At 32.2% G+C, this 12,479-nt stretch overlaps 1 protein-coding gene across 2 annotated transcripts in view; it reads right to left on the bottom strand.

The window, feature by feature from the left end:
- Positions 1 to 12,479, bottom strand: part of LOC140436812 (growth arrest-specific protein 2-like) — a 180,349-nt gene that overhangs the window by 31,718 nt on the left and 136,152 nt on the right. For both annotated transcript variants that reach the window (XM_072525935.1, XM_072525936.1), the window contains exon 3: positions 3,712 to 3,836. In XM_072525935.1, the coding sequence (XP_072382036.1) occupies positions 3,712 to 3,836 (125 nt within the window). The remainder of the gene's footprint in view (positions 1 to 3,711; positions 3,837 to 12,479) is intronic.

Raw genomic sequence — 12,479 nt, 5'->3', positions numbered from 1 at the left:
CTCCTATAACAGATTAGCGGATGTCTCTTGATACCACTCTCAGAGATTTCGTAACCAGAATACCCTCTTCATCCTGCGCCCATTCTTCCGGCGATATTGCTATGTATTATGAGGTGTAGAGGGTTATACCTCTCTGAAATTAACCATATTTTACTAAAATATGGTTAATATAAAAATAGTAAATAATAAAACGGAGTAGTTTACAAATGCCTACTATTAGGTAAATAACTTGCTAAGAGCAGCAATAGTAAGCATACGAATACGTACTGAAAATCAGTAAAGCCAATATTACTAAGTAATTATTATTTAATACTGAAACAAGATACTTTTGTAGGCACAGTTCATCTGCATATATGTTTCTTTGATATTCTATGTCAGTACATTCACTACAGGCTCATAATTAATTGCAGCTCTGGTATTTTATCCATCCTTTACAAAATTGGACGTCGATGTGCTTCTTTCAAGGTCACATTTAATCTTATCACCATTTGTGGATTTATATGTGCTTTGATATTGCAATTCACTTTGGTTTCTTTGTGGATGTTAAGTTATTTATTATAAATATGATCATTATCACTTATATTTGATGTCGCAAAAATTCTCTTAACACACCTTAGTCATTCCTGAAATAATCTGTCCGCTGCACTTCTAAATAATGTTCTTATAACATTCCCGATTCGGGGTCATTCGTAGTTACAGTGCGATAAGGATTTTAGTATGGTTAACCAAAAAACAAGAGCAGAACACCCTAGTGATTGGTTCGAGGCTATAAGAGCATCCCCTGTAAAACCTCAACCCTTTAACGTTGAAGAAGTACCTCAGAAATATTTTTGATATTAAGGCAAGCATTTAAATCAGATTAATCACAAGTGTCCGTTTTGATCTAGACCAATAAGAGAACTGAAAATATCAGTGCAGCACCAAGGCTGAGGTATTAAAGGGTTACTTACAATGATGCATTGGAGATATAATAGGAAAACCATTTTCTACCAACAGTACCATGGAGTTTCGTTTCCCAGATTATTTGTACACATGTATTAGTTTATTAATTAATTAAATAAGCGTTATATTATTTAATGTTGTGTTTTTAGGTTTGATACCACTATCCATTGAGAAATATCGGGATTAGACAAAGTTAGCTAAGTTTCGTGGGGAGAGGGCTCAAGATTTTTGTTAAATTTACTACCTATACAAAAATACATCAACCCAAAGATTAAAAAAAGTAGCGAACAAGAAATCAGTTAAAAGATTTCAAAATAAAGTAAAAGTAGCCAAAGGGACGCAAAATGCAGCCAGAGAAAATAAGTAGCAGGAAGAGAAGCAAACACACAAATAATATTCTCAAATTAATGTTTCAATCTATGTATTTTTAATGTTATCAAAAGGTTTAATATAACTGTAAGTAATAATATAAAAGCTTTTGATTTTAAAAAATTTGAAAAAATAATATTTAAGACACTCCTACTTTCCACTGAATCTGAGAATCGTTTATCGTTTTCTCCCATAAAAACTAACGTTTCATTGAATTGTTTTTTAATAAAAAGTTAATATTTGTTGTTAACATCAAAATTAATAGATGTATTCATTTTGAATACGGCTTGTCTCTATTTGATTTTTATACTTTTTTTAATTTTTTTAACTATACTCTGTTTTTTAACCAGGAGGAGTAACCAGCGCATTCACTTAAACAACAAATATTGTATGATACTTTATAAAAATATAAGCAGTTTCTATGGGATTGCCCATTTTTCAAATGTACAGGTATAGACTTATTTTCATTATTCAGGCTCCATTAAATGAATTGTAGCTCTTTCTGGTCATAGAAGGGAGATTATGGGTATTGTTGTTGAACTTAAAAACTTTCTCTCTTATACACTGATTATAATACAATGCATAGAAGCCATCCCCCACTGGCATGTTTAGAATCAGTACACTAGATATATATATGTATATTTTTAGGTAATGATCAAGAAAATAGATACAATAGTGCACATATAAGAACAAGAAATATTGTATTGTAGAAAAGCTATTTTGGAACCTGAAAAAGACAGTTTCCTTGTTTTCAACAAGTTCTACAATCCAAATTAAATACATCTCTTGCAATAATATGTGCTACAGCATTACCTCACAATCTGGGTTTAAGGGAAAATAATGATGGTGATGATGATTTTGTAGAAAATGTTGATGTGTTGGTAAATAGAAATGTTAATGATGTGTAACAATGGTTAAATTATAGGAGACATTTTATTCAACAATTTTTTTGCATGAGAATGAGAATACTATTGAATATCATACTAAATGTTTTTTTTCTATTATTTCTCAAAATGTGATCATAATCATTGGCTTGACAACCTTTTTTGTTTGGGTTTTGATCTTTTCAGGAATACTTATTTCTCCATTCCAATCTATTTCAATGACTTATTCTAAGTATTTGTTCCTTACCTATATCTAATCTTTGGTCTTCCTCGTGTTATATTTCCATCTGACATTTGCTTATTTTGGAAAGTATTTCATCTTCTTTCATCTTTCCTCGTATTATGTGGTCCTATTTTGATGAATGGTAATTTAACCCATTATGACTGTATGTATTAAAGAAACTAATATATGTTTATTAAAAATGTATAATAATAGACAAATTAACAATTAGGTCATTATAGTATTGTAGCTAAAATAAAATAAATTCTTAAGAAACACAATGAAATTTGTATTAAAACTAGAATGTCCTCATATGAAAAATATAATTATTGCAGTCAATACACATGCGGACATCACATTTGCTACACATTGTTCGAGTACTACTGCTACACCCCTATCCTTCACAGCAACATCTTTTGTTGTTAGATATAGTTATTAAAAGGTGATTGTTTCCATCGCGCCTTAGATTGTCTGATATTCTATTAAGCGAAACACTAAATTTCAAAGAACTGGGTCTTCCACCATGCATTTGTATATTTGTTAAGATATGACTAAACAATACATCTTCTGAAATCTAATTGGGAAATCTTGGTGTAGTAGTACTTGCAGAGTATCCATCTGTTATTAATACTTGCATCAATGAGCCATGTGAAGATATACCACCACCACTTCTTTGAACGGATTCCAATTCTATATGTAGATATGTTTTGGTCCATCAAATCGATTCCTCCCATTTGGCAATGATTTTAGGTCTTGGAATTTGTACATATTTTTTTTCTTATTTACTATATATGACCACAGTTCCCACAGGAGTAGCACCATAAATTATAGATGCAGCAGCTTTTTTTTTCATAGTAAGTAGGTGTAAGTTTTAAGTATAAAAAATGCTCTAGAGCAAATTATGAAATTTGCGACATTCATTGTTTTTCCCGCCGACTCTTCAAATGTAAAATATAATTTTTATTAGAAACAATTGTGGTTTAATCTCATATAAATACCATATTTAACTTAAATTGTGTTTATTTTGACGTATCGATTTCCACTTTAGAAATCATTTTGCAAATATAAGTGAAAATTGAAACTTCAAAATAAACATATTTTAAACTGATATTGTGAATAATTCCCATAGAAAAATAGTATGTGATATTAAAATACCACAAGAAAATAGCTTCAGAATAGTTTATGGTCTGTCGCATGTATATTTTATTATTTTAATATTGTGTCATTATCAACATCGACTTCTATATAACAAAAGTATATACCTTTTTAAAATAATTAAATACCTAACACACTTACCCCTTTAACAAGTCCCTTGTCTATCGCCTTTTTTACTCCTTCGGTAATCATTTGCGCTAAATGACAAAGAACCACTCCATTATCTAGTTCGTCCAGAAAATTGTCCTTATTAATATAGTCAATACCTAAAATATCAAATTCGAAATATTAATATCGCTATGATCACTATACCGATCCACTTAAAAAGAAAAGCTTTTAACCAGTGCGTTCTACCAGTCCTCACATACGGAGCAGAAACCTTAACTCTCACAAAAACATCAGCCGAAAAATTGAGAAGGACACAACGAAAGATGGAGAGATCAATGCTTGGAATAAGCTTAAGAAATAGAATAAGAAACGAGGAAGTTCGTAGAAGACATTATCGAACATATTACAAGGCAAAAATGGAGATGGGCAGGACATATTGCAAGAATGAAAGACGACAGTTGGACAAAAAAATTGCTTGAGTGGAGACCACGGGCTGACAAGCGAAGCCGCTGAAGACCCCCAACTCGATGGACCGACGACCTCAAAAGAATCGTGATCAATTGGATAGCAAAGGTGCAGAACAGAAGCAGATGGAAAAGTCTAGAGGAGGTCTATGTTCAACAATGGACAACTCAGGGCTGATTGATGATGATGATGATGAATGATCACTATAAAATTATGTATTTAATAGTGAAGTTCTTAGACAAGTAGTAATAAAAAGGATCTTCTCAAAAAACAGTTTCTCATAAACCTATAACAGAACCCAGATAATAATGATATACTCTACTATTAAAATATTTTAAAATTTTATCCCTAAAATCTCAAACTTAGCTGATAAAAAAGCTTAAGAAATAGGAAAATGTGGACTAGGTAAATGAAGTGACCAAAGACAATGGTTTATATATTGCGAACTAAAAACAACTTAGCTATAACTAACACTATGATTACAAACACTGGACCATTGTGAACACAAAATTTTTGAGAGAAATATTGATATACAAGGAATAATAAACCAGTGATAAACTAGGTAATAAAACAATATAAAGAATCTGTAGCATTTGTCTTCCACCCTGTATATAGTTTAAATTTGCGTCAGAGAAACACTTTAGAATTGCGTCTCAAAATCTTTGAACGAGAATAAACATAATTTATAATCTAGCAAATAAAAAAGGAAAATAGTAATCAAAAATCAAACACCGTAAGTGTTCAATATTAGCCGAAATCACGTGTCAATAATGAATTCTCATTTTTCTCATAATGCTTTAAATTCTATCATTGGCGGCGCGTAAGAAAATATGTTTCATTGCTGGTCACTCTACATTGTAACAATAGAATTTTATATTTCTGCTTATAGTAATAGTAATAATAAATTAGATCTAATTTATAAAATACTTCATTCACAATAAAAATTCACAATAGAAATCATTTACATTAATAACGTGTCGACTCAGCGAATGAGCGGATGAGAAATGTTCAAATTAATAAATTATTTTTAATTTAGTATTAATATTTAGATATTTAATTATTTAATCTATCAATAGAAAGAGCAACTAGCAACCGCAAATCCTTATTTGATCTGTATGTACATAATGTCTTCTAAAAACATACCAAAACTTGTTATTTGGAAGAAGTTATACATTGAGTCATGCATTACATGGATCATATTATTACAAATACAATCCTCCTCGCAGTTGATTCTACGTGTTCGGCTGTAAACAGAACGAAACGTAGGTATCAAGATACAAAGTTTCTTTCTGAGAAAAATTTAATTCTTTTTTGTGTCAAAATACTCGAGCTAGACCATTTAATAGCAGAATTAATCAATGTCCCGACATTATGTCGAAATTTATTTACACAACAAAATAAAGACATAACAGATAAATCAACAACTGAATCAGCAGCTAAATCAAGGCCTGATGAAACTACATAACGAAGCAAATACTTCAGTTTTACAAGCGTTAACAAAAAACTCAAATTCCGCCAAACTAGAATCCAAAGTAAACATTTTACTTTCATGGTATAGAACAGAAATAATAAAACAGCCAAAGAAAATGATGAATTTGGTGCTTGATAAATCGTATTTTTAATATTTTTGATGCCCTGATTTTAAAAATATCTTCTTTTTTTTCATAGCAGTTTTTTTTTAAATCGTGTAACGGTTTGCATCGCCTCGATACCGTCAGCGCTTCGTATTCACGCATCTCTATCAGAAGTCCCTCCTCCATCAATGTGAGCTGGAGGAGATGGAATGCCTTCGACTGTATAAAAGAGCAGCCGCGGCAAGAGAAACCAGTGTTCTGTCGGAGTATTGATCTGACAACAACTCCACTGGCCAAGGGTATTGACTGAAGGCCAACCGCTTCTGCTAGGTTAGAGTATTGATCTAGTGGCAGTTCCGTACCCTGTCTTGGAGTATTGATCTGAGACATATCTATTCTCTCCTGTGTCCAAGTAATGATTGGACACCGTCCGTTCCTCGGGCCGAGTGTTGATTGGCCCGTTCCATCTCTACTCCGTTGCCATACCGTCTGTGCCCTGTGTGTAAGTGTATTAACACAGCACAACTTCCGTTTATATGTTATATCATTAATTGTATTTTATTTTTATATATAACGAGTTTATTACAGCTGTCGCCGTTTCTCGCAACCTAGCTTCCAACGCTTGCGATCGTTCCAGTCATCTACTTGTAGACCCCTATCTTCCATTGCACCTTTTACTTCTTATCTCCACGATCTTCTTGGGCTTCCCTTTTTCCTGCGGTTGGTGGGGTTCCACTGTAACATTCTCTTTGGCCATCGTTGATCATTCATCCTTTCTACATGGCCATACCATATCAGCCTTTTGCATTCCATAGTTTCCAGGACGTCAATGTCTATGCCCATACGCTCTCTGATTTCAGTATTCCTTACTCTATCTCTTCTAGTGAGTTGGCAACATCTTCTCCAATAATTCATTTCCATTGCTTTTATTTTGGATGCGTCATTTTTATTTATTACCCAAAGCTCTGAACCATATGTAGTAATGCTTTCTATGATACTTTTGTATATCCTAATTTTTGTGTTTCGGGTGATGTGGTTATTCCAAAGTATACTATTCAGTTGACGTATTGCTGAATTTCCTTGACCAATTCTAGTAGCTATTTCTTTTGTATTCCGACCATTGTTTGTAATGTTTACACCGAGATATTTATAGCTATCAGTATTTTGAATTTGTTTGCTTCCTAGTTCTAAGTGCTTTCCTTCACCTCCCACTACTACGTACTCTGTTTTTGATGGATTAATTGATAAGTCCCACTTAGTATATTTTTCATCTATTTTTCGTAACATGTAGTGGATATCATCTTGATCTTCTGCAAGTATTACTTGGTCATCAGCAAAATGCAAGCTGTACAGTGTATGGTCTCTAATTTTAACACCCATAGGTTCACATTTTCTTTTCCAAATATCCAAAACCCCCTCCAAATAAATCTTAAAGAGTGTAGGTGCAATGCAGCAGCCTTGGCGAAGTCCTTTGGTCACTTTTATCTTTTTTGTCACTTTTTGTCCAATCTTTATTACACTCGTCATATCATCGTACAACTTCCTTACAGCATTAATGTAAATCGGTGGAATATTCTTGTCTTCTAGCAGCTGCCATAGCTTGGCTAATGGGACACGGTCATATGCTTTTTGAAGATCAATAAATACCATGTGTGTCTCCATATTATGTTCCAAACGCTTTTCTATTGTTTGTTTTAGGCAGAACACATGTACGAAAGCCACTCTGATCTTCAGCGTCTTCCCAGCAATCTTCAATTCGGCTTTTAATTATCTTCCCGTAGACTCTACAGATTGAGTTAGTTACACTAAGCCCTCGGTAGTTCTTACAATCTTTTCTGTCGCCTTTATTTTTGTATAGATTGCTGATATATGCAGTTTTCCATTCTGGGGGTAGCTCTTCTCCTCTCAAGAATAAATTAAAAGTATAAGCCAATAGCTGAAATAGTTTGTCAGGGCCATATTTAATCAGTTCAATGGGTACTCCCCCCGGTCCTGGAGCCTTTCCATTTTTCATAGCGTTGGCGTGTTTTTTAATTTCTTCTGGTGTTATTTCAGTTTCTTCGCGGTAGGAAATATCATATTTTTGGTAGCCAATATCTTGGAATTCTGTTCGATCTTCTGTCAGCATTTGTTCATAATATTCGACCCATAATTCTGGGGCTATTAGAGTTAACCTACTGCATTCTTTTCTATCTGTTCTACTATCTCTAATTGTTTTCCAGGCTTCTTTACTTCTTGCTGTACCCATACAATTTTCTACGTTATCGCAGGCTTTATTCCACATCTTATTTTTGGCTTTATTTACCTCTTTTTTTTACTTTTTTGTTTAAGCTGTTGTACTGTTGTCGATAGTAAGGGTCCTTTGTTGCTAGTCATTTGTTATACATATTCTTCTTCTTCCTTCCCCACAAGATCTTTTATTTCTTTATTCCACCATTCATTTCTATTTTTTATGCTATCCACTTCTCCAATAGCTTCCATTGCAGCTTCGTCAAGAGCTTTCATAATTTCGTTGTACGTATTAATTGGTGAGGAGTAACAAACATCGTGCAATTTCAGATTCAACCTCATTCGATACAGAAACTGGGTAGACTCATTTTCAAAACCTTGTAGATTATATCTCTTTGTTGAAATGTCTTGCAGTATCATTGAACTTTCGTTTTCATTTTGTCGTTGGCTTCCTTTAAATGTAAATAGTAGTGACGCTTTAAGCAAATGGTGATCAGATCCACATTCTGCTTCTCGATGGACTCTAACGTTATTAACCTTTATTGTGGAGTTTTCTTTGCATATACAGTAATCGATTATTGATTTCAAATTCCTCGTCCTTTCCTCCTTTCAAATTTTATTTTTAGCAGATATTAAACGGTGGGTCATACCATCGTGGATTCGTCGTCGCCAGGATTGACAATTTAATTTTTATTGTATTATTACCTAGAATCTAATTTTATTTTGTTGTTTATTTATTTCGAATATATTTTTATTTAATTTAAACCTGTGTTTTACTAAGTCTGCTTTCTAAAAGGGCTACCCGTCACAATCGGTTGTATAATTTTACCTTCGTTCGAAAAGATGTACACAAGGGCACCTGGAATTTTAAACATAACAAAAGACAATAGGTTTCAAAAAATAAACGATACAATGTAGGACTGAAAGATACGAACAAAATTAAAGAATATAAACAAAATATAAATCTAAACTAGAAAACATAATAAAACATGAAAACGTAAATGAAGAGAGCAGCAACTAAAGAATTACTAGGAATGGAAGGTAAACAAAAAAGAACAAGAATGAATTGCAGGTTTCAAGAATGTCCGATTATAACAGAAAGAAAAAACGTAGCATATTTACTTATGCAACAGAACAAAAGAAAGAAAATATGAACAACGAACTACAAAAACTAAGTCAGCCACGAGAGACAAGAAAATAATTTAAATGATATCATAAACTCACTGATCAGGCATATGACACATTTAATTTTTTATTTGAAGTTCAATTGTCTGTTAACATTGATAGATGCCTCTGGCGGGTGCCACTAAAAAGTGAGTTCTGCGCGCCGATCAGGCTATTTTTTCAGGTCAAGAGGCGACACTCTTCATCCCAGGTTATGAGAAAGACATCAGTCGGGGTGTGCCGTGAGAGCTAAATTTTAAAATGTGCAGTGGTCAGTGAAGTTTTTTAAGCGCTATATATATATATATATATATATATATATATATATACAATTTATTTTAGTTATTGATATAAGACTCTTAACTATTTTTGGCCCGAAAAAAGAAATACCACAATTTTCAGCAAATCGTCTAAAGCGATGGGCAATTATTTTACCAGGATATCAATACGAGATAGAGTACGTTTCAAGTGATAAAAACAGTGCAGATTGGCTGTCACGTTTACCAATTAATAATAGTAACGATTTTTTATTAAGTGATTCGGTTGAATTTTATTACTGTAATTTTGTAGAATCAAATCAAATTTTAAAATTAAATTTCGAGAATATTAGGCAAGCTATCAATGCGGATACTCTGCTTACTAAAGTAAAAAAAATCATTACAAATGGCTGGCCTAAGAAAGTGAAGGAGGCACAGTTGTATTTATTTTTTGTTAAAAAAATTGATTTTTGTATTAAACAAGATTGCATTTTTTTGAATCATAGAATTGTCATCCCTTATAAATTACAAAGCAAAGTTCTACAGCAACTTCATAATACACATATGGGTATTGTTAAAATTTTGCTAGAGGTTATGTTTGATTTCCAAATTTAGACAAAGAAATTGAAAGGATTAGCAAGTAATGCGAAGCTTGTATGCTTCATTCTAACAATCTCCTAAAAAACAGAAATAATATCCTAGTCGTGCCCAAAAGGTCTATGGGAAAGAATACATCTAGAATATTTTGAGCTAAAACGAAAATATTATTTAGTCATTGTAGATGCATTCTCAAAATGGTTGGAAGTTTTGGAAATGTCAAATATAAATTCTATGTGCACAATTTAACATGTTCCTTGTCGATAACGCGCTGGCGGCTCGCTACATGACTTACACTAGATGCCGACGACGACGCGCGACACCCTCGCGCGTTCAGACTTTTATTGATAATAACAGAGGTACCAATTCTCTAATTTTGTTCTTGGTTCTTCGACTTACGAATTTTTGTCCCGATAGAGTCTATATGTTTTATATAAACTGTTTCCCATTTTCTTTTGTTTTGTCGTCCCCGTATTTTCCTATAATTTTGTCATTTGTTTTTCCCTTGTTCAAGCATTAAAATTGCCCAACAACAAAATTTGGTCTCGAGGTCGTGCCTGTTCCACGTAATAGATACGTACTAGAATAATTCTGTCGTTGATTTGATCCCAGCTTTTCACGTTTCCTTTTTAAGTCTTTTTTATCAATATTGATACTCCTGTTTGTGCTTTCTTGTCTCTCTCTACTCCACTAAAAATATGTATAAATTCTCCCATGTCTCGCTTCCTTGACCTTTTTTCTTTGTTTAGATACCAAACGAAGAAGAATTTCTTCAATAAAGGGATACCTTTATTGAAGAAATAAAAATAATAAAAAAAATTAAATTAAGTTCAAATTACAGGACCCTAATTTTATGACCGCCAGTGTATCTATACAATCATAATATCTATAAAACATTCAAAATTCCTTAAACCCGCGTACGTATGTTATAACCGCAAGAACCTGTAAATAGTATCACTTAAACAACAATTTTAATTTGTTGTGGTAGGTCGGCGTAATCTCGCGAGTCACTTTATCTTAAAAGTTATATGACCGCTGTAGGTGAGCTCTCAATATCCTTATACAACGCGGTAATGACTGCTTTCTATTGCTTTAAATACCCATTACTTTTTATTCACTTAAAAGCAGATAAAGAATTTGGGACGACCAGGAACGTTACGAACGCGTAACTTATGTCTGTTTATGTGTTTTCTCTTTGGAAAACAATAACTTCTTAGAATGGAACTGTCAAGAGAATTTATGGCTATTTCCTTTACCAAATCAGGAAATACAATAACAATTAGTAAAATATAATATGCCGTTTAGAGAAAGATTGCGACTGCTGTGAAATATTACTATTATTATTTTCTTGGTATAAATCTTTTTAATTATTTTAATACTTATTGGATTCATAAAAAAAAGAAGCAGGAAAACTAATGAAACACAATAAATATTATTACTTGAATAAAAAGACGAAAAATATTAATTCATTGGTAATTAATTAAAAATGACTATTATGACTGTAGAAAACCTATGATAATAAGATTAAACTTGTGTTTCAATAATGGTCATCAAAAATCTACAGTTGAGTAAGTATGTTAAAAACTATTTGATTACGTCAGGAAAGTTATATTAGTAAAGACAACCGGGTGAAATATTTCACAAATTTATATAGAACGAACCAAATAATGATCCATAGCGATATACACACAACCAAACTTATATGGAATCATCGGATATTTCTTATTATTTTAAGCGGATTTAAATAAATCCACATACGAAGTTAAAGAATATTTATTTTAAAGAAATTTAATCACCAATACATAAATTTACCAGATTGGTCAAAAACAGATCGAAATACAGGTTCGGCATTTTTTGTTTCAAGCATAAATTATATTGAAAAGTACAAAAACTCAAATTATTGTTTCATTTTTACCGCTGAGTCATTTGCCATTGAAATGGCATTATGGCATGTATTTGTCTTTTTAAAGACGAATTACATGTTATGATCTTTTCTGACGGATATTCTCAAGTTAAAGTTGATTTCATGTAATCGAATGAACTATCTTATAAGTAAAGTCGTCTCAGGAACGCAACTCAACAATATTGGCAATATCATTTTAAAGTCGTCTACTTTAAAATGTATAATGTATGTCTGAATTGTCAATATAGATGAGTCAGATAAAATTAAATTATTAGAAGAATTTTTCACTAAGTAACAAAAAAACAAAATTTGTTTAATTTACTAATGTTTGTATTTTGAGAACGATTTCCGAAGTGGAAATTGAAACGTCAATAAACGTATTTTAACCTTTAATTGTGGCTTATTCCCATTTAAATAGTAATTAATTTAAAATGCCACAAGAAAATAGCTTCCGAACAATATTAAGCAAAATAATTTAACTGTTTCGTTTATTTGGCAGAAAGAACATTGCGGAATTGAAGGTAATGAAATTGCGGATATGGCCGCAAAAAGTACTTACAGTTGCCACCATATCGACAAAGTATTTAATTTAAAAGATTTGAATAATGCTCT

Source organism: Diabrotica undecimpunctata, chromosome 3 (genome assembly GCF_040954645.1).
Source record: "Diabrotica undecimpunctata isolate CICGRU chromosome 3, icDiaUnde3, whole genome shotgun sequence".
Taxonomy (NCBI): domain Eukaryota; kingdom Metazoa; phylum Arthropoda; class Insecta; order Coleoptera; family Chrysomelidae; genus Diabrotica; species Diabrotica undecimpunctata.
The sequence above is the reverse complement of the archived record's forward strand: the minus strand, read 5'-3'. Positions and strand labels throughout refer to the sequence as shown.